Source organism: Leptonotus elevatus, chromosome 21 (assembly GCF_054856555.1).
Source record: "Leptonotus elevatus isolate MCC_2025b chromosome 21, RoL_Lele_1.0, whole genome shotgun sequence".
In the NCBI taxonomy this organism is placed as follows: Eukaryota; Metazoa; Chordata; class Actinopteri; order Syngnathiformes; family Syngnathidae; genus Leptonotus; species Leptonotus elevatus.
The window spans coordinates 4,928,201-4,952,600 of record NC_141259.1 but is presented as its reverse complement, the minus strand read 5'-3'; the positions used below and the strand labels follow the sequence as shown (position 1 = coordinate 4,952,600).

At 38.0% G+C, this 24,400-nt stretch overlaps 1 protein-coding gene and 1 long non-coding RNA gene across 4 annotated transcripts in view; both read left to right on the top strand.

The window, feature by feature from the left end:
- The window catches only part of sema5a (sema domain, seven thrombospondin repeats (type 1 and type 1-like), transmembrane domain (TM) and short cytoplasmic domain, (semaphorin) 5A), a 146,504-nt gene extending 143,130 nt beyond the window's left edge, over nt 1–3,374 (top strand). For all 3 annotated transcript variants that reach the window (XR_015092160.1, XR_015092159.1, XM_086066381.1), the window contains one exon: nt 2,358–3,374. Coding sequence is in view for 1 of the 3 variants with exons in the window: in XM_086066381.1 (XP_085922507.1) it covers nt 2,358–2,477 (120 nt within the window). In the remaining 2 variants the exon portion in view is untranslated. The remainder of the gene's footprint in view (nt 1–2,357) is intronic.
- A 2,408-nt stretch (nt 3,375–5,782) lies between these two features.
- Nucleotides 5,783–8,727, top strand: LOC147155634 (uncharacterized). The gene is made up of 3 exons (XR_015092197.1): nt 5,783–6,092; nt 7,528–7,676; nt 7,854–8,727. It is a non-coding gene; the product is annotated as an uncharacterized LOC147155634 (long non-coding RNA).
- The last annotated feature ends 15,673 nt before the right edge of the window (nt 8,728–24,400 follow it).

The following is a 24,400-nucleotide window of genomic DNA, read 5'->3' as shown; positions in this document are numbered from 1 at the left end:
TACACGCTACATTTTCCAACACATTACTGTGAAAGCTTGATTCTTTGGAATCAGACAATCTTTCAGTCAGCACTTTCTAGGTGAGACAATGCTCATTAGCACTCGAGCACAGATGTGAAGGAGCCGCCAAGGGGCCTCGGTTGCAGGGATGCGGTACAAGTGTCCCTGGGGGCCAACAACGTGTTGATTACATTCCTTTGAGTACAAATCACATAATAGCAATGAAGCCAAATAAATAAGATTTTTTTTTCTTTTTTTCGTTCAGTGCCTTCGTTCCCTATCAATGTCGGTCTATATGCAGCATCATCAAGCGTTCAATTACGCAGCCCCTCAGCACATACTCCAGCACATACAATATGAACAACTCATCAAATTGCTGATGTTGTACTTAGAGCTCCAAAGCTGATTCTGTTTACAAAGGTCACAAAGAGGACAGCCCCATGGCTCTCCTTAATTGTTTACATTCTTTTCAAAGTACCAAAAGGCGATGGAAACGGCTGATGCTGGTTGTTAGAGATGACAGAGACCAATGCACAGTAAACCACACGGTGGCCTTGCCTTCTTTTCAACCTCGTTCCCAATGACCTCACATTGCTTCTTTTTCTTTTTTCTCTCCAAATGGATGTTTCATTTCATGCCTTTCAGTTGCTTGACTATTTTTTTAGGGCCACAATGAAAAGAACAAAGACAAAAAGAGAAGGATAATGGAATAACATGAGATTAAAGTTGCATTACCCAAAAAAAACAACTCTTATTACAACAAAGACAGAGTCACAATTTTACAAGGTCAAAGTTCAAATAATGACAATAGGGGGGGGGGGGGGGGGGGTTGTAGTCATAAGACTTGCAATGTGACTACCGATAGATTACATTTTAGATATAACATAACACTGTTAAGAGAAATGTTTACCATTAAAAAGTCATATTACAAGAAATAAGTTGAACAATAAAAAAATGTGGTTTCATGAGAAAAAAAATAAGAAAAAAGGAAAAAGAACAAGAATAAAATCTTATTGTGAGAAAGCATTTTTCTAAAAATAGAGTTGCACTATTACGCGTAGTCATTACCTAAAACTTGAAAATTGATGGCAATTTAATAAAAAATATTTTGTTTCAATATTTTAATAATAACATAGACATAAAATGTAACACACAAATAATGTAATATTAATGATAAAAAGGTTGACATACCATGAAAACCTTTGATGAACCTTTGAGGAAAAAAGGCAAAATACCAAAAACCGTTGTAATTTTACTGGATTGGGTTAACTATAACAAGACTTGCTTGAGGGTAAAACTAAATTGCCGTTATACGATGTACAGTGTTACCTTTCACGGCCTCGCTGTTTCACTGATATTTTTTTGTGCAATTTTGCAGCCTTAAAACATAAAATTAAATGAAGCAAAAAAACATGAATGAAATAAACAAAAAAACACAATATAATAAATGAAAAACATACATGAAAAACATAATGAACATAAAAATTGCAATTTTTTGGTACGTAATGTAAAAATCCATAAGAATAAAATTTTAGTGTATTTAAATTAGGGGTGTCAAAATTAGCAAGTTATTTTTAAATTCCTTTAACGGCACCCAAAAAAATTTACTCGCAATTAATGACCACCCATTAACTTGGAAAACCTGTGCTGGGGGAATTCCAGTCGTAACGCAGAAGACACATCCACGTCAAAATTTTGCAGTAATAAATTTAATAATAATGCATATATTTGTGGCGACTGGGGTCAAGTTGTATTTTACAATTTTTACAAAAGTTACTTCATGGTAAAGATTAGATAGTTCTTAATATGAAAAGAAAATGCACTGAGCTCACCAATGTCTTACAAATGCAATTATGCCATCTAGTGGTAGAAGAATGACCTCGACAAATCAATATCACACTTGTTTTTTGTTTTTTACAATACAGTCATTTTTAAAATTTTAAATACATTTTATGAATTATTATGAAAGTACTGTATCAATGACTAAAAGATGCAGCCATATTTCTACTAAACATTTTTTCCACTTTGATGTTAGCAAGAGTATGAAAACTTAAATATATAATGAAATATTTTATTAGACGTTTAGAACAGATAACATTTGTGATTAATTGTGAGTTAACTATTGAAGTCATGTAATTAATTATGATTTTAAAAAATGTATCGCCTGACGCCTATAATTTAAATTAATTTTAATATTCCTATCCTAAAACGCAAATTCAAGTTTTTTTATTTACTACTTTCGTCTTTTCAGTGCAGCCCATGATGCACCTTCCCATTATATAAGTTGAATAATGATTTCATCAGTATGAAGAAAATGAGATCATACTGACTGTTCCCGTGAATGTTTCCTCATGCAGGCCTTCAACAAAAACAATCTGATTCTGGAGGAACGGCAAAAGTACTTCAACCCACAGCTGGCCGGCAAGACCTACACCAACGCATACTTCACCGACCTCAACACCTACGATGACTATTAAACAAAGAAGATGCCAAATTCCTGCCCTCCCATCCTGACTGAATGATTTTTGTGTTGCGTATATATTGAGATTCGTGAAACCACGCGTCGGGCAGCTCCGTCCGCTCTGAGACTCTGGCAGCGAAAACGTCAACGCGTCCGTCGCCGTGCCAACAGAGGGAGCGGCCCACTCTCAGGTGCCTTGCGGTACGCTCAGAAGGCTCAGTTCCCGTTCGGGGAAATGGACGACTGGGTCTCCCACTGACCAACTGGACAAACACGGAAGGGGAATTTTATTTGAACTTTCCTGTGGCTCCATATGAAGAGTGCTGCATTTTTAATGAGGCACATGAAATCCGCTTTGCATGACACATCTGACATCTCAGTTTGCATGACCGCATTCCATTTGTTTTCTTCTTTTAAAGTTGACTCGCAAAAATCAAGATGTAGATATTTTAAGTCAAGTCATTTTTTTCTGTTAAAGACTCTCATGCAACAAGTGATTTAATTGATTACGTATAATTTGTTTTGTATTTTTTTCATGTGTTAATAGAATTTCTTTGTGTACCGGTATTCTGAAAAGTAACGCAGTTTTCACATCAGCCTGCACCAATTCAGTCGCAGTACTTTTTGTATTTTTTGTAAGAAAAAAAAAATGTTAAAGATAACAGTGTTGGCTTTTTTTGTTGTTGTCTTTGTATTTGTGGGAGCAGGATGTTCATGGTATTTACTGTACAGATGCAGTGTAGCAAACACAATTCTTGCCAACTGGAGAGCTGCCCGTGTAACGTTGTCATCAAGAAGAGACATTTTCGTTCATAACCAAATATTAGGTTATTCAGTGGTTCCGTTGCAACTAACTCTTTTTACATGTCTGATTGTGTTGCTGTGCATAAATTAAAAGCTGCTTCAGACACTATGTACTTGTGATGAGTGTTTAACACATTCATGTTGACAATTTTGGACACGCTTCATTTGATACACAAGTCTAATGTAACCCAACACCGATTACAATAGAATAAGAATTATAACTTACTATGGGTTAGGGATATACTGTACAGACAATTTTGTATTTGAAGTTTTGACCAATAGTCACAGAGATAAAAAGTTCAGTTAATTCTGAGTATAACTGAGATGGTGTTTCTCACGTTTTGGCTCCATAAGAGTTCACTATGTTGCAGTACACCCTTTTAAACTACAATCGCAATAATATAATTTTCTCAATACGGCTCCTGTATTTTAGGAATAAAGCGGCAAAATCTACCCGTTTTTATTAACCATTTTGCCCCTTGCTGTCAACTGAAAATGACATCAGAGTTGATCAACAACCAATCACGGCTCAGCTTGTGAATGTCATATGCTGCATTTGAGGATGGTCGGAAGTCGGACTTTTCCGAGTTCAAACCAGGAAGTGTGTACGGGTGCGCCCCCTTGAACTCGGAAATCCCACTTGCGAAGTCGGAAAATAAAAGTATCCCGACTTTACCGACGACTACCATGTGACGTTACTCTACAATGGCGACCCCTTTGGAAACACAGACCGTGAATGTTAAAATACAATTTACTCAAGTATAAAGCTGGATAGCTTTCTTCATTCATAAATATTCAACATAACTTCACGTAACACAACAACAGTATACCGCTATCTCACTGCATGAAATTATACGGTGAACTACTGAACTTTATGGACTGCTTATGAAATAAGATAAAAACAATAAATGAAGCAAAATTGCGAGAAGGTAATTTTGCTGGAGGTCAAAATGACTTTTGAGGACCAAACTAAAAAACAATTTATAATTATCCGCCATTTTGGTTGGTTACTTTGTCAGGTTGGAACTGGGAAAAATCAACTGGGATAAATCCGACTTTCGACCATCCTCGAATGCAGCAATATAACCAAAACTCAGAAAAAAGGTGAGCCGTGATTGGTCAAGCCTTGAGCATCTTTTCAGTCAACAGCAAGTAGCAAAATGGCCGCCCTTGAGATGGATAAAAATGGGTATTTTGCTGCTGAATTCATATTCCACAAATGCACTGTTGATCAGAATGTCATAGTAAACAGATTAGTAGGGGCACATGCAATTTATTATTGTAAAGTAAATTTTTAGGTTGACGTCTAAACATTTGTATGATGTAGTGCAGTTTCACACCATAGCAAGCTTACATCTACAATAATAAAAGCATTATCAAACAGGATACTGAAACTTAGCTGACAATGTCAATCAAAACAGCCTTAATATTTTATACAGCTTCATATCAGTAGATTATAATATTATGGGAAACAATTAATTTCAGTAGTTGAAGAAGTGAATCTCTTTATTTGGGGGATATATTTTTTTACCCCCCTACAAAATTCAAACAATACTGATAAAGATTAAACATGTGTTTTCCATGATAAATGATGGGTACATGTGGGGAAGGGGGGGGATACTAGGAAAAATTTGTTTATGTATATATATATATATATATATATATATATATATATATATATATATATATATATATATATATATATATATATATATATATATATATATATATATATATATATATATATATATATATAAGTCCATCAGAGTCAACAGCAGTAAACATTTTCCCCAGGAAGTCTTGTGCAGGCAATGCAGCAACAAATCATAGTGGTGGAAGGATACCTGAAGGATATAAATGCCGCGAGGCATCTGGGGGGAAAAAAAGAGACCGAGGGGAAACGGAAGGGGGGCGCTTTGTGAGGTCGAAACCCTAATGCGTATGATGGTGCATAATACCACACACTGTGATGTTTTCCATCAACCTTCAACCTGACGTCCCGTCTATACGCAGAGGGTAATGGAAGGGGTGTCATTAATCACACTGCTGTTTGGCTGGCTGCTGGGGCGGGGGGGGGGGGGGGGGCACGAAGAGGAAGGTGGGGGTGCTGATCCAGCCCGATGTACAACCCATCTCTGTTCGGCTCCACAGAATCAATCTCTTCTTTACCTTGACTTCATTGTGGTTGCCTGAGAAAGCAATACAGGCGCCAGTCAGTGTGTGTTTGGGCTTTTCTATTAGTCTTCCTTCACTAAATGACATTTTCCACTGTTACCATCCGCACTCACACTTTGATGAATCAGTAATGCTGAAGTGTATTTTCACAACATTCACTCACACTTTGTCCATTAAGGAATGTGTCTTTTTAGCGTCTTTGGGCATATTAGCCACCAGGAGGCACGTGACTTTCTTCAAGGAGACACATTTGGGGCTTGTAAAGATCACTGGTAAAGGTCAGACGAGAAGATGTCATAGCACTGGTTGTTAGTGTTATCATATAATGGTACATCACAGCTTTAGACTTGAGAATCAACTATTTCCATGCTCACTTTAATATTCTTGTCACATGGAGTGTAGCTTGCAGGTTCTTTAAGAGATTGTTAGCCTAGCATACCTCCAAAGACAGCCTGCTTGTGTCGGCGGGGTGTTTGTGCTTTGAGCGGTGAAACAAGTAATACAGCCAGGTACTGTGCGATAGTTTAGTAAATTCATTAACAGGTCTCTCCAAACAGGAGTCAACGCGAAAAAAAATTGTTCAAGAAGCGTTCAGGAGGGAAGTTAATCGACATTGTGGATGCAGACGAGCTCAGCGAAGCAAAGAAGATGAGTAAGTGAAACTGTTCCTGTTAGCTTGGTAGCACAGCGCGAATGTCACATTAAAAATAGATTTGTACTCATTGTACGTATTTTCATGGATGGATGCATTTTAGGCTGATCTTTGTAGCATCATCACCAAATAGTAACTAAGTACTGTATACACAATCTATTCTCTGCAGAGGTGGGTGCGTCAATGAATTTGAGCGTCCGTTGGCATTCGTCAACCGTCGAGACACTCTTCCGTCCATCATTGCTAAATAACAGACATTATGTTAGGACCAACAGTAAATTTCATGGGCACAAGCCGTCAATCATCAGTCTGTCAACGTCAATATTGCCGGAATGCCCACCTCTGATTCTCTGTGATAATTCAGAGCCATCTGTTTGTCCAAATAAATGTGGTGATTTTTGGTCGCGAAACAGCTGAAGTTAATACTTTGGTGAAGTCATTTAAGTGTAGGACGTTCCATAATTAGTCTGGTAGAATTGTCTTTGTGTGAGTAAAATGGGACAAGTGATGAATGCAGCTGCTGATTAAACAAGACAAAGTCATGTACTTAACATGTGTCAAGTGCCTTGGATAATTATGTCAGATGCTATTTAAAATCAAGAGGATTTTTTTTTTTTTTGACAAGCCACATCTTCCACACAAAACTAAGTGGTTAGTAAGTCATCTACATAATTAAATGTATACAGAAAAAAGAATATTAGCATACTAGACTACAATTTCTTCAGAAATTGCGTGGGAATGCTGAAAAGCTGAATGCTATTAGCTGAATGCTAAGATTTGAATGCATGTGCTCATAAAGTAAATTGAAAGATAAATTACTTAAGTACTAAAATGTGGTCCAAGCGGGGTTTGAACCCAGGTACTCCATGGTGGATGGCAATTGCTCTAACTACTGAGCTTATTTGACTTGTTTGAAATCATGGCTAATAGCATAATAATTTTGAAAAGTGTCATCTGATGCTGACAGCTAGCATGAATGTAATCATTTCAGTGAAATTAGAATGCATTTCTTGATATGGTATTCAGTTGTTATCCATGTATATCACTTTTAGCATAATGGCCATGGATAGATTTGCAATGTACAGTTGAAGGTGGGATTTGAACCCGCGACCTCCTGATTATTGGACAATGTACTTTACCAACATGCACCACTGAGCAGGAAACATTTCATTGAAAATGAATTGGGAAAATTTGATATTTAACTTTAAATTGTGCGAATACTGTAAGTAATGTTAAATCAAACGATATATACTCCGTTGAAATTTGAACTGTGTAAATCGGAATTATTATATGGGAGTTGTTGCACGTCAAAAAAAGTGTGGGGGGGGGGGGGGGAATCACAATAACATTCCCACAATTAGTTGTAACTTTACTAAAGTTCTTAGTTGTCCTGCCCAAAATCTCTCATCTGCCCTTGCTTTGTCCCAACATCCAGGAGGACTGATATATGCGGGTCGATAGGAAGTTGGCACGACAAAGCCGTCTCAGCTATGCCAGCCTGAAGAAGGATGAATGTCACCGTGAGTCCTAATGTCGCTTGAGAGATCCCACCGCCGATTCCGCCCGAGACATCTGGAATCCCAGGTGCTGATCCGGCGTTCCAGGAAGCCAAAAGCAACACTAGCCAAAGCCCCAATGAAGCTTATCATCCCTTCCATAATACTTTATAGGCCTATTCACCGCAGTCAAAGCGGCTATTTAGTTGACCAGCCAAGATGGCGGATATCGGCACGCTCCAATTAGCCTCCGTGTCTCCGCCAGGTTCCTCACAAGCCTCGATTCTTCTCGTCGGGCCCAGCTGCCCTGGCTCGGCCCTCCCTCGTCGGTATCAGAACAGGAATGCACTGTCGACGGGAGCGTCGTCCACAAAGACCAGTGAAGACTCATCAATGCCCTATCAGGTGCGGCGGCCTCTTTCAAAGTGCTTTTTATGTTCAATCAACAGAGCTGGAATTGGATTTGAGCAACGTATTCATTCAAACATGGCCCGAAGGAAGCTCTCGTCGAAAATCGTTCCAAATCCCAAATCATTCATCATGAGAAAAATCTGTGTTGTATGAAAGATCCGACATAAATCAAATATCACGCAGAGATTATTATCATATTTTAAAATAGATATTAACAGTATCACTTGTTGTGTTTATACTTTTGCTTTAATTGCACAATGTCAGCTAGCTACGCTAGCTACTCACCCGTGACCCTGATGAGGACAAACTACTGGATAGATGGATGGATGTTTACATGATGACCATGCAAATGTAATGGCCTCTATCTAATCTGCATTGATGTACGACCACTTGGACCAATTAGCCAGCCAAATATCTAATATATCATTAAGTTTGGTACACACTGATGTCCCACTTGGCCCTGTCACTAAGCGACTGTCTTTTATTATTTTTTGCAAAAGTCTCAACGTCTATTTGATGGAATATCGCGTCACTTCATAGAGGGGTTCACGCTCCTCCCTGGATTAATTGTAATTGCTCCAATGATCCCCTGATTTTCCCTCCCTGTAGCACCATCAGCAGGTCACATATTCAATTTCACCTGTAAAATATCAACATCTACAAGACTGATTGCTTCGGTATTACATTTTCGTCCCCAGATGATCCCGGATAATCAGTGAGGCGGCTGAGCAGTCACCACTGATATGCAAATTTGAATTAACATTTGATCATTGAAGTGGAAAAAAATGGCCGTGATGTATTGTTTTCTTTATAAATTCCCACTGTGGTAATCCTGTTTGATACGAATTGTGTTCACTCGGCACGTTGTCTTTTGATTTAGAAGTTAAATTGAGTGTATCCTTCATTAATGACTGTCTTTGTTTTTGTTCAAATCAAGCAATTTATTCATTCATTTTCTCTACTTAACATCATTATCGGGTTACAGGGGTGCTGGAACCCATCACAGTTCATGGGCGAGAGGTTGGGTATACACTGAAATGGCTGCCAGCATATCAAAGCAAGTTTTGGAGAATTTTAAAATTTAAGGCCTTAACCCAAAACATTATTTTTACAATAATACTTTCTATGCAGTGTAAACCGGGTAATCTGATTAATATTGAGTTAAGCAGCAAATTCCACCCATTTTTATCCATCTCTGGGGGGGCGGCCATTTTGTCACGTTGCACTCATCACAGTTGCTCAGGGCTCAGATAACGACCAATCACAGTTCAGCTTGCGAATGTCACATGACCAAACTAAAAAAACAGGTGAGCCGTGATTGGTCATAAGCCCCGGACAAATAAGACGTCAAGTGACAAAATGGCCGCCCCCCGAGATGGATAAAAACGGGTGGATTTTCCTGCTTAACTCATATTCCACAAACACTATATATATATATATATATATATATATATATGGCTATTCTTGGCCTCATAATTTAGATTCAAAATAAATCAGCTTTGACAGCATATCCAGGGTAAAATACATCAAATGAAGCATCTGGGGAAGTCACATAACGGTAAAAAATAAAAATAAAAAATACAATGATTTTGACAAATATTGCTTGACTTAGTGAATCCGCATTGGTTCTGTCTCATTAGCAGTAGAGGGGAGGTCAGTGTGAATGTTTCTCCTCAGCTGCTGGATGACAAATGAGTCACTGCTTGAGTAAAACAGAAGTGGGTGGATGCTGAAAAACAAAGCAAAAGGAGGAACTGTTATTGTAACGTTGCTATCTTTTCCTGTTTTTACACCCAAGCTTTTTTGTCTGATTCTGGCATTCTCTGATGTAGAATTGAATATCCCTCTAGGGTGCAGTTTGTGATTAATGGAAGCACTTTAGCATACTTTAGACGGTGAACACGCACGGGACTTGAGCTTGTAAGAAAATTGATTATCTTTAACTAGAAAACAATGCAAAATGAGGAAGTGTAAGACTGGATACATGTTTAACTCCACACTCATTACAGACTTCAAGAATGCAATCAAATTGTCTGAGCTAAAATGCTGCCGCTTTTATAGTGAGTAAAACGTCAACTAAGAAAATGTCTAAAATCACATTGAGTGCAAGTACTTTTATAAGGTCTTCTTAAAGGTCTCTGACAAACTTGGTTCAATATACAAAGGATAAAGAATTAGCCAAGCCAAGCCTGATAAACAATGAGGCACAACTAGCCAAGACACAACAAGCTGATTGGCTAAGTTGAGCAGGAATGATGAGACCAGGTGGAGCACAAACAAGAGACAGAGGAGAAAGCAAACTCCAGACAACAGGAAACAAAATTAAATCTGATCAAAAGAATGCGAGGCAAATCCCAGAAGTCAACAAAAATGCAACTCAAGGCAATATTTACTTTGTTGTTTAATTTCACACTTGATGGGTAGGCAAACACTCCACAGAGATTTGATAACAAGCAATTGTTAAATTCAGACAGAATTTGACGGCATCACAACAATGTTTCACATGGAATCAACTAAAGCCGCAGGCAATTTTCCATCCACTCTCCGTTCTTTTGACATGGGCATGAAGATGGACATAAAGCCGCTCACTCATTATGTTATGTGTGATGATTTGTTCCAGAAATAACAAATAATCCATCTGCTGTACTTCCTTACAGCGAACAATTGGATTCGTGCTTTACTGCCCATTTTTAACCAACTCCTCATTTCCTTACATCATTAAATCCATCTTGTCTACTAATGAGCCTTGTGATGAGCTATTGATCTATGGCAAGAAGTCACAAGTAGTAAAAAAAAAAAAAAAAGACTAAAATAAAACAGTTGCTAAAAGTGGTAGTGGGAAGTAACAAAGTTCATTACAGTTGAGTAGATTTTGTTCTGTTTTATCTACTTACATGTATTTTTCTGATGACTTTTTATTTTTGCTCTCTACGTATAAAAACAGTATGTTCTACGCTTGTCTTCACTTTTTACTTCTACTTGTACTTAAGAGTAATTAGATTTCATATTCCTAATATAAATAAATAAATAAAACACTAAAAAATGGAACATGAAGGGTGCCCTCAACTGTCAGGTCACATTAGCGAACCTAACTTTTTATTTTCGTCAGTCCAAGCACTAAAGGTTTCTCAAAAAAGTTTCACTTATTTTCTTCTGTACTTATCAGAACGATTAAATGTACCTTTCTTTAAAAAAATATATATATAACATAGCAGTGAATGAAGTGTGTCTACAACAGAGGATACGTTTGAGCAAATATAGTTAATTCCATATTGTATGTTATTAGAGCTGCAATGCCTAATGAAGTTGCTGGGATATGTTAGGGAAAGGGTTTCATAAATGGTCAAATGGTCCCGATTCATTGGCGCATTCGTGCTCACCAGTGTTTCAGGTCGCAACGTGAACACAAGTGTTGATCAGTTTTTAATGGAGCTGGATAAATGCGGGCAAACAAATGATAATTTACTGATGAAAGACTTGAACCTATCAAAATGAGGAAAATAATAAAAATCACCAAGAATCAGTCTTACTATAGCAAAACTCCTCTGCAGTTTTAATATGTTATTAATGATGACGTTTTTCATTTCCAAACGAGGATGAGATAAATTATGAGCACGAGTGAGTGATGAGGGTAATTAGGGTGGAGGTTGTCCTATCGTAACCTCTGCACTTCCACTTTCTCCAGCCCTTTAAGGACTTTGGACTTTGACTTTGGACGGCAACGAATGAAAGATTAATAACATCCATCCATAGTTTGTGATGAAGCTATGATCATTAGTGAAGCTTCCCACTTGGCTGGACCGTCATCCTAAAGGAGACGACAGTGGTGTAATTTATTCATATGTCACAATGTGTCAAGAAAGCAAAATGATATAAAACGATGACATTCAACTTGAGCAAGGACAATCAGCTCATCCATGGAATGGCGACCATCGAAAATCAGCAGAGTACATTGAAATTCTTGGTTGATACCAAATAAATGTATCCAAAACTAATAGAATATCGATTTTAATCCCTCATTTGCAACTGATTCCACTTCATGTGATGTTAGATATTTTTTTGTCCATTCAGGTTTCATCATTTCCAATATAATCTACCCAAGGCCTTCAGAATCAGTAGTGTTGGCCGATGTTACTTAGCAATAGGACTGTTCCTTTACCCAACTGAATTTCAAATTAATTCTCACAGGCCACAGTGCTAATCGATGATATTGGCATGTCTTCATTATTTGGTCAGCCATCTTTGACTATAGCAAAATATGTCTGTAGTGATCTGCACACATTATTATATTTAATAATCAGTATATCTGGTAAAAACCTACCATGTATTTTACTTCAATGTTTTATGTTTTAGGCATGATATTAGATGAATATTGGAGGTGCATTAAATCAGGTAAGAAGGCCCAGATACTAAAAACTAGGGATGTAACGATATCCAAATATCACAATACGATAAATATCACAATATGAACCTCACGATACGATAATTATCACAATATTGTGGGGAGGTTGCCGATATTTAAAAAAAAAACACTCACTATACTATATAAAAACTCTCGATATTGTAAAAAAAATATAATAAAGTCACATATTGGGAAAAAAAAAATATTATTTTTGTACATGCTGTCGCAGTGGCCAAAAGAAAATAAATACAATTAAACTGCACAAATTAAACTAGCCACCAAAGGGTGCTAGAACTGCACAAATGGACTATAACCTTGCCTTTTTAACAGATGTGCTGCTTTTAATATTGTGACGACGATATTGTGGCAATTTTAATATCGCAATATTGCTGTGTTTTTTTAATTACTAAATACACGGCCCACGTCCGGTTTATAATAGTAGTAGTTGTCGTACCACAATTTTTCTAGTATAATATGCATTTTATTTACTATACATGAGTAGCTACAAAACAAGCAAAGTTAATCAAAATTGTTACATTGAACAGATGTTCACTGGTTTGAAAAAGGTGTATTTGATGATGCATAATGTATAATGTTGCAAATTTATATATAATACTATCATTTTTGCTGCTCAGCAAGAATCATGATGGTCTTAAGAGTGGATTTGTCCTGAAACAGGTCAGCGTGAGAAATACGTCAACAGGCATCAATTAAAACAAATCTTACAAGATGTCATGTTTTATATAAAAGACAACAAGAAGTCTTTTTCACAACAATCTCGGCACTTAGTAAACATCGGCGCATATCGCATATAAACATTATTAATCATTTACTTCTGAGTGGTTTAAATTCCAAAAAGTTGGAACATTTTAGGCTAAACAACCGGATAGCAGTTGATTAATCGATAAATCGTTGCACCATTGTCTAAGGGTGTCTCATTGTTTCCGGTGAGTGTATTCAGTGTGTGTCCGCACCTGTGCTGCTCCGTCAGATTTGCAAGGTGTTGGAATTTGATCCCCCCCGGAGCAAATTGAGATGCACCGCACCTGCGGTGCTCAGCAGTCCGACAGCTCAAGTGAGGCCGCATTGTGCTGACCAGAATTCTCGTGCACACCTACACAATGGACCTTTATTCCCAGGCGCCGCAGGGCGGAATGAAGTTATAATGTGTTTCCTGCATGCAGATGTGCATCAAAAGGAAGAGGTGAAGGTTTGTGCGTTTATTTTCGTACATGCCAAAATCGGTGGCAAAGAGCATCCGGGCTTGAGAGTGCCAGCACAGGATGATGCCGGGTGGGTTTTAGACCCATAAACACCTCTGGGAGCTAGCCAGGGTGCTTTAAGTTCATCGGATTGATGTTGCAAATCCCCTTGACACACACACACACACACACACATGAAAAGCCTGTTTCCGGCCTCCATTGCTTTCTTCCTCCTTTCCTCCTGCCCTCGCTTCTCACCTTGTTTCATGATTAGATTGACTTGGCTTTGTGATGGGCAGTGCAGCTCAAGGCAAAAAAAAAACAACAACTATGAAGAGGAATTGCCTTTAACCGGTGATGACGGTCATCTGGACTGTAGTGGTAAGCCGCAGGGTATTCTGTGTGTATTGGACCTCCGCTTTGCAGTAACCTGGACCACAAGTTCATTCCAGTCACTTTTATTTATTTGTGACTTAAAGTCGCTTCTCGCTTTTGATACAGCTGTGACATTGCAGCGTCCTCTAAGTCCACTCGGTCTCAGCGTAGTGGGCATCATAATGAGCAATGGACGCACGAACAAAACCAACACAAACACTACATCAGCAGATTTATGCTTACAGTCGACTCGCACGCACACACTTTTACCATTTATTCCTCACCCTTTGGCTGCTTTCCATGGGATTTGTATCAATTTGTCCTCATTTTCACTCATCCTGTTTTTAGTGGCGTGAAAGCGGAGACGCAAACGCAGGGGGAGAGAAAGGACAGGGTGAAAGGTTTCGCAGGAAGGAAAGTTTGTGGCCCGAAAAACAAAATGCCACGCAAATGAGGACGGATCAGGGGCCTGAGAGTTAGCCACCCTGAGCCGCCATTACAAAGACGGATAGGACTGCTCATCCTGAGAACACGCTCATGAATACACACTCAAGGACATGGTCACATACACAATAACATGCATTAGTAAGATGCTGCCTTTTGAGAAATAGAGACGTTGAATGGATAGAGAGGCTCAGTCTTGACAGGGGGATTGTAATACACACAATATATTCTCTCTCATAAAACTCACACATACACAATACATTTTTTATTTATTTGCAGACATAAAAATTATGGTATAATTAAATTGAGTTATATGAGGTGATTTTTATTCAACTGAGCAACATGGAAAAGCAGTGTTTAGCGCATCTTCCTCACAGTCAAAAGGAACCGAAAAAACATGTATCAGGTGAATTTCAGGAATTTTCTGGTTTGTAGATGTGAACGTAAATATGCACTAGGATTGCCAATAGAAAATTGTTGGACGTGTAAATTAATCCCAAGACTGGACACTGTCATGATCTGTGTTTTTGTTGTTTGAATTGTATTTTACGTAAGCTTGGACTTGTCAATGGAGTAAACATTTTTAAAAGGCAAATACATTTGAATGTATTTACAAGTATGCTCAATTGTACTTGCAAATATGTTTGCGCGTACTTGTAGCTAAATGCTAAAAACTTAGCATTTCTTCCAATAACACCATTAACTTGCGCATGCACATACCCGTGGCATTATAGGAAAATTTGCCGAACGGGAATCATGCCCTGAAAACTAAAGAAATCATAAAAATTACACGTAAACAATTATTACATAATTTTCAAACGTATTGGTAGGCCAAATGCTGCATTCGGGGAAGATGGGAAGTCAGATTTATCCCACGAAGATGGTCCCAATTCCAACCTCAGAACATTTGAGATGTATGTTAACAACAAATGGCGGATGGCTGATTTCGATAAATAGTCAATACAAATTGCGTTATCTTACATGAAGATACTTGTTCTGATTCCGGATAACTAAATTAATGGATAATACCCAGGGGTGAAAGTGGCTAGAATTTCTTGCCGGAACTCCCTGACATAAAAGTCGCTGGGCTGCCAGAATGTTTTTTTTTTTTTTTAAATGATGTGCAAAAAAGCAGATAGCAAAAACACTGACATGCACACATTAACGTGACTCGTCAGATACACAAAGAACGGTGCCGGTGGACAGAATTCCGTGAGATAAATAAAAAAATAGATATAGTTGGAAACGGATTACACTACACATTCACACTTGAACAATTTAGAAGCACTTTATGCTATGTTCACACCAAAATAGCCCCCGTTCAAAAATTGCATCCCTTGCCGTGGGATATTATAACTTTTACCACAGAAAAGTAGAGATTCTTCGAAAAGGTTCCTTGTAAACAGATATTTAAGCTTCTAACATCTGGAACAAAACATTAAAACAGTAACATTTAGTCGTCTGAGCTCAAATAAAAATATTTTTTAGCTTTTTTTCCCCCCAGCTGAATGATACATTTACAGTAGGCTATGGTCGGAGTAAGTCAAGTGGTGGTAGGTCCATAGCAAACATGCAAGCAAGACATCAAGCAGTTCTCAAGGGGTATTGCTATTATCAAGCCCAGCAAGTTTAATGGCTGCACACAAGGCGTCGAACCAGATATGTGAACTGCAGTCCTGATATTACTGCTAAAGCAAATGTGGTCATTAGTATGGATGCCTGCATGTGTACTGTCAACATTTAAGATCGTTCAAATGTGCAACTCTCGCCATTACCGCTCTATTCCCAGGAGGCCTGTTTCATATTTCAATTAATTTCTAATCAAGCAGTGAGCAGCAAATATGATGTGATTTGGCCTCACACGGTGACACTCGAATCACTTTCACAGCCAAACAGCATTTGGATGGAGGCCAACAGGACACCAACCCCCTTTGTTTTAGAGGTCAGCCTTTTGAGGTGTTAACGCCCACTGTGACACACCCTACCAACTGTCACCTCACAAAGTAAAGTGACATTTAACTATGATGTTAAGGTCATACAGAACACTGGAAATGATGCTTGAGTCATTAGCCATGAAGAAGAGTAGTTAAGTTATTCCACCAAAATTATTCACACCCTTTCTGAATACATGCATACCCAATGTTATTAAAAATCTGTTGCATGTAATTTGAGTTCCCCCCTGATTTCAAAAACGCTACATTATTAGGTTACTTGAAGAATCTAAATTGTCCTTGGTGTGAATTAAGTGCCTGGACTTGTAGCCCAAAAATTGCTGTTCATTTACCGTTTGACCGGCGAATCCCAAATCATTCATATGGGTTACAAATTGTACATTTGCCAAAAAACAAATCTTAATCCCCCCCAAAAAAGAAAAACCCTATTTTATCATAATGGTAAATGAAGTGCGTTTATAGTGCTTTATTTACACCACATGTTGGTCCAAACAAGCTTTTACCAATCAGACCATACAGACGGTCATGCAGCAACAACCGTTAGTTTAAGATAACTTACATTAACCTCCAGGATCCGTCGCTGTACGCTGTCAAACGACAGAACCCAGGGTGTTCTGCCATCCATCCATCCATCCATCCATCCATTTTCTGAACCGCGTGTCCCTTTGTATCCATTTTAAATCCATCCGCTGCTAGCTAGCGCTATGCTACCCATGTTAGCTTGCAGGTGCCCAAACTCCCTTCGTACGCCGCTGTGTGTGAAAGGCTTATAACCTTTCTAGCTGGGCTTCAGTGAATGCTTAACAGTTTAATTTAATGTTCATAAATATCCCCATACCCACACCCAAATGCTTTCGTATGTTGTGATTTGTGAACCAATGTAGTGGGGTTTACCTGTGACGAATGTGCCAATGCTGTGATACAATGTGACTCGAATCTAAACGCTCATTCGGTGTTCGTGTTTAGCATCCAATTCAATACTAAATTCGAGCCAACACCGATTCATATGCAGCCCTAATGTATGCTATATATGTATGGAAAACGGATGGTTGAAATATCCATACAGTTGTTGAAAAGCCTACTAATAAAATGATCAATAATATTAATTCATATGGTGACATTTCCCGTTGCTACGGCTATTGCCATTGAAACATCTCATCAGGGACATTAGTCATTCCCTCGTGGTGGGACAAGCGAAGAAACAACATCCCAAGGCCACAACTTCAGCAGCAATAAAGGACAACAAGCAGCTGCAAAGCGCCGGGAGAGCACTTTACATCAATCCATTAAGAGGCTGAGACGCAGCACGGGCCAACAAATGTGCACAGTGTACACAGAAAAGTGGAGCACAAGAAGCAAATTACGGCAAAATGAAAGAGTCACACAGGAGGGCTGAAGCAATGACGAACACAAGGCCATGAGGCCAACACTGAAGCAGCGGGACTTAATAAAGAGAAGGAAGCAAAGGCTAGGCCTGAAGAGTACTAGTTAAAAAAAAGACACTTCACGTCACATTATTTAGTTGAATTGAGTTGAATAACACCACATCACCACCATCACCATCGGATCAACTTTTACCCAAAAGAATATCTTTGCGTAAAGACTTCATGTTCAATAGACAGCTGTTACTAACTTATTATTTGGGTATGTTTTTGCATATATATATATATATATATATATATATATATATATATATATATATATATATATATATATATATATATATTAGGGGTGTCAAAATTAGTGCGTTAATTTAAAGTTCGTTTAACGGCACAACATTTTTTAACGCACGATTCATAACCGCCCCTTACTTGGAAAGCCTGTACTGGGGGAATTCCAGTCGCAACACAGCAGACACGTCCATGTCAAAATTTAACAGTAATAAATTTAATGATAATGCATATATTTGTGGAGACTGGGGTCAAGTTGTATTTTACATTTTTAAAAATGTGCAGAATTTCACAAGTTACTTCATGTTAAAGATTAGATAGCTCTTAATATGAAAAGAAAAATGCACTGATCTGTCACCAACGTCTTACAAATGCAATTATGCCATCTCGTGGCAGAAAAATTACCTCAACACAAGTCAATATCACACTCGCTTTTTTTTTACAGTACAGTACATCTTTTTAATTTTAACTCGATTTTATGATTATGCATTTACTGTATCAATGACTAAAAGATGGAGTCATATTTCTATTAGTTTTGCATTTTTTTTCCACATTTATTTTGTTTTAGATGGTCAGTAGATGTACTTTAAACTCTTGATAAATGTGCTATAATTACATTCAGAAAATACTGTAGCCTACATGTAAATAGACAGTCAATTCACTACATCGTTATTGGTAACTTAAATATGCAATTTACATTCAGCGTAATTGTAGTATAATATACTTTTTACTGCTGGTACCACTCCATTCTGTTGTAGAGGGCTTTGCGGTTTTCTCTCATCTTTTTTAGAAAGGCCTTAGAAGTCGTCTACTTCACACTCACAGTAAAGACGCTAACAAATCGCAGCCATAAAGTTCACACTTTCATGTCAGATTTTACTTGAAGTGCAGCAATCAAAAACGCCCTGGTCCTTTCAAGTGGTCATGCGCATCAAAGTGCGCTCAGGAAAACAAACAACCACTTCACTCCACGCAAGTAAAGCGAACGCCTCATTCATCAAACCCCAGTGGGCCGACGGTGGGTGGGCATCACCGTCAGAAAGGCCAATTAACAAGAAGCCCATTGTGAGCGCATGGAAGAGGCTAACTGTTAAAAGAAAAACAATTCTGGGTAGGACTTGGCGGCATCAAAACAGGAAATAAGACTGGAGCTTGAAATCAGTTTCAAGTTGACCTGTTCCTTCATGTTGAACATTTTAGCAGCAAAGCAAGGTTCAAGCCTACTAATGCATCCAGAAAGGATACACATTGAGATGCCCAAGAGTGAATAATCAATAGAGCACAGAGGTTATTTGGTGGCTTGATGTGGTCAGGGGCACGCTGGCAATTTAATGGTAGACACTTTGTTTCATGTTCTCTTACAATATCCCATTTTACAGACACAGCAATGTCTTCGTATAACCTCAAACAATCAAAGGAAAACACTTGACTTTACTATTTAACATTATGAAATTATCTGAGATTCCTGTTAAAAGTATGTAGCCACCCGACCAATAAACAAATATTTTATGATGCCCTGTTTATAACTATCTCCCTTCAATGATAGATCTGGTCTTCAAATCACAAAACAAAACATCACACAGCCAATAAATTCACTTGGTACTGAAAAGAAGCGTGAATTTTAATGAATCAAATGTCAGCCACCTTGGCTAATGAACTTAATGACTGACTTTGAATTATGCTGGTTGGAAAGTAAAAAATGTCACCATGATACGTTGGTGGGTTTATATGTTTTGTCGAGGATAATGGAATATAAACAGTAAGTATTTCTTTGTCGTAAGAGGCCAGACAGGAAAATAGTGGCACATACACAACACACAATGATGTCTATCAAAAAATAGATGTATGCTTAGAAAAAAAGAACAAACAAAGAGCAGGAAAGCAATTGTGCTCCAGTAAAGTCATGGCATTGCTACAAAATGGTCCGTATTATCCAAACAATCAACTCTTGTTGTCGTCAGCTGAACGTTTCAGCGCTCGCATATTTGCTTGCTATTTGAGGATCAACAATACCATTATTTTTACTTTTCCTGTATTCAACATTTTCTTATATATCTATATTTGTACTAGCAAGACCAGCCTACTGTATATTTTAATTGGTCTTGCATTGGTAAGGAAATATGTGGTACTCACAAGACTTAGGGCCTGATTTCTCTCATAGCAGCTGCTAAAATCTCTCGTTGGCAGATGCCCATATTTTTGCCAAGCGCTTTCTACAGGCCTCTCAGTCCGTGTATCAAACAAACACGTTACTGAATTTAAAAATCAATCAATCAATCACTCCAATAATTGGAGTGAAGCCATAAAAGCCACATTGAAAGAAGTGTTGTCTTAGGTGCGGTGGCATGACTCCTTGTGATTGGCTCCAACTCAGCCTTTAAAAGTTACGCATAGTGGTGCCGTTGAAGACACAAAATCATCCATCATAAATCTTCTCAGGTTTGATGAATCACTTTGTGCCTGTTAAAATAATTACATATGCTCCTTCCTGAACATGCAAAATTAACTACATTCAATTTTGTGCGTTTGGCAGATGCAGTCCGGGTGCTCCCGGTTCGAAGATCTGCTTCAACGTCTGCCTCAGTGCACAGTCATGTCTGTTTACATTTTTTCACTTGCAAACCTCTAATATATCTTATGAGACCTTGTTTAGGGTCAATTTACGGACACTAAACATTCAAGTACCTAGTCAAACTTCAAACGGATGCTTCTTACAGAACTTTTACAGAGTGTTCGATTTTTCGAAACAGATATATGTGACAATGTTGGCTTTAGCCCTGAATCTGCACTTCTACAATTTTAATATATTTTTTAATAGCTGCTGACTCTAGGGAATGTCTTCCTTCTTACTTGAAGCATTTAGTTGGCAGTATAGTTGCTTCTCTGGAGTGGTGCCAGTGCTTAATAGATATCGCAGAATTTTGAACTGCCATCAATTAGCCAGGATAGCTTTGCTTAGGAACTGTGCACAGAATCAAAATGTGTGTGTTTTTTTTTTTTTTATATTTCCCGTTGTTACAGTTTTTTCTGGACTGTTCTGCCCTATGTGTACCATACGCTACTTAGGTCACCTGGCATCCTCTGAAACAATGTATTTTGGCATTCATTTGTGTGTATTCCGTCTTCTTCTTGTCTTTGTGCTCGGCATCAAGTGTACTTGACACTTGTAGTATTCCTTTGAGCTGTTCGATTGTTCAGCACTGGCATTCAAATGGAATCTCTTTGTACATCCATACCATCTGTCCTGTTTCGCAAGAGAACGAAAAGATACGTCCTTCCAGCTTTGTCCTTCACTCTCCGTAATTGCTTTTGTTCAGGATTTAGCATTTCAATGCATGCGTGTACAGCATGTGCGCATGTTGCTATAACAAGGCTTAGACAGCACTTCATGTCGAGCTTGCATGTTTTGCCACCCCCAGAGACAACGAGTGATTAAGGGACTTTGTAGAGCTTAGTGGTCGTTTTACACGGTGATCCCGTCATACTGCTTAGAACACATCTTATTATGCCACCTTGGCTTGTTTGCATTGAACCTCCCAAGCTTAATGCTGCAGCAATTGGGGTGAGAAAGAGCTCTCAGTGTCTCAAAAATATGCAGGTATGATAGCAAAATTTGCAAAAAGCCTGAGTGAGTAAGTACAGTCTGACAACTAAATCAATTAATTAAAAGTGTGCAGGTTGAGGTGACCTTGACACACAACAGCCAACACCTGAACAAACAAAAAAATGCTAAAGAGGGGATGCTTGACACGGAGACAAAACTGCCCCAAAAGTGCTGTTTAAATGTATATTTCAGTCACACAATTGCAGTTTAGTTAACACTTCAACAATGTTTTTTTCCCATAGATTGTGAGTGTTATCACTGCCAGACAAAGTTTGATCTCCACCACTTTGTTTTATGGCAAACATCTGCTTAACAGCTGTAAACCAGAAACCAAGCATGTTTCTCAACTTTGGGAACAAAACCATCTTAAAACACACCAACAACATCTGCAGTGCACACTATCCAAGGTCAAGTATATTTTAACAAAACAAAACAAAACTTGTTTTAAAGAGAATATTGTGGAACCTCCTAAGTTAAATGCCTCAAAAGTGGTACAATTTGAAGTAAATTATCTAGAAAAATATGACACAAAGTCAAACAAAAACCTCATGCTGAAGGAAAGTGACAAAGGAATATGTTATATGAAAATACATGAAGGACATATAACCTTGAATGTTTTAAGCAAGTGTGGGATAAGCAGTATTTCGAACACTTCATATTTTATATCAGTGCTACACAAGCAATTATTTTAGTGTTTGGTGACTACATTTAGCGATAGCTTTAATAGCTTTAGCATGGTTTAGCGGTCTTCTCCTGTTAAGTCCCACTCGTCCGTGATAGCAATAAATGTCAGAATCTTAGCTTATTTGCCGCAATGGAGGTGATAACAAGTGAATTTTAGTGGAGTGGCTGCTATTTAGCTAGCTACAGCCTGCTTCGTTGTCCGATGGGCTTGAAGCTAGTTTTTTTACACTGAGGAAGATGTAACGACAGCAACGAACGCTATTGTAATTAGCTGGTTGAGTCCACATCTTGTGTCAGCCAATCACAGCAATTGTATTTAAAAGACAAGTTTTACTTTAGTTTTTATTATACATCGGTTAATTTCTCTCTACACTTGCTAACTTAAAGATTTTTTGTTGGTAACAGTTTGACCCTGGAAGAAATATATTTCCTATGTGTTGTGTTGGAATTAGAACAACCAGCATCACGAACCATTGTGTTCAATATTGGAACTTTCGTTTTAGGCTACTACAACAGCACAAGTATGGCAGACTTAATGTATACCAAAGATAAACACCTCCTGCTGCTTATGCCTGAGCATGATCATCTTTATAACAGCAGAATTGCTATACAGCACTTGAAATAGATCTAATTTAGCTGTTTGGGAATGAGGAGCTTTGGGTTCCTTAACTGTTATGGCGATCATAATAAAAAAAGTATTTTCTCATTTCCTTTCGGTCACATTTCTCACATTTGAGGGCAATGAGGAGCTTCCTGAAGGTGAAAGTACGGTTCAACCGCCTGGAACTGACAACAATTGCATCATTCATTATGAAAAAAAATGGAATGAGATTTTTCAAAAAAATACTTTTGGAGTCACAATATCATACCTCTGCATCTTTAATGACTGACTGAGCTAAATATTAATGATATGAATAAAGCCTAAATTGAAAAACTAGTTAAATATGGATTGAACGTCTTGGTTTAGGTGTTCTTTATTCATTTCAAAGCAGCGCTGAACTGTTTTCTCTCAGTCGCTCTGTAAATGTTCCCATTTTATTCCTCATTCTATTCATGCATATGAGGGCTGTGACACATGACATTATACAGTACAGTGGAGCTTCCAAAGTTGAACACAATTAATTCCGTTAGTCATAATGATTCAATTTTATGCACTGGCATTTTAAATAAACAAATTTTCCGATTCAAATTTTTTTTTGTTAACAGCCCTTCTAGTCACTCTTCGAAAGCTGCCTGGCTTGAGGCAAAACGTACGTTACAGGATTAGGGCCATTGAAGGGTTGGCAGGATTCTCACTTTATTAATTCTGACTTTAAAGTGAGAATTCTGACTTTAAAGTGAGAATTCTGACTTTAAAATCAGAATTGTCACTTTAATCTCAGAATCCTGACTTTAAAGTAAAAATTCAGACCTTAATCTCAGAATACTCACTTTCTGACTTTAAAGTGAGAATTCTCACTTTAATCTCGGAATTTTGACTTTAAATTGAGAATTCTGACTTTGGGACATAGAGCTATGAGAATAAAGTCAGAATTCTGAGATTAAAGTGAGAGTTTTCCATTTAAAGTCAGAATTGTGTGATCAAAGTCCATTTAAAGTCAGAATTTTCCATTTAAAGTCAGAATTGTCACTTTAGTCCGATCCTGACAGCTTTTTTTTTCTCTTCACTGACCCTAATCCTCTTCCGTAAAAAAAAGACTACTATTGTACTACTAAAACTACACTACAGTCACTCTCAAAGAGCAAAATTAAATGAGGTGGGCAATGTGTTACCATGCTGATTAGACTCCCCAACCTCATCACTACATGTAGAACTTTGTGCACCCAGAGACTAGAGAGTGTCAAGCGGGTCTCGTGCTGTTCATTGACATGAAGTGCACCTCTCCACTAGTCTCGTTCAACACTTTCATAATAAGAGTCATTTACGATAGCACACATCTTTCTGCTTCATTTAGCCATTTTTAACAAGGGGCATCTATCACTGGGGTGTTACTGCTCTCCGGTCGCATTGACCTCTAACAAACTCTGATTTATTCGAAACTGTTGCCGTTATTTTGCTGCAGGACAA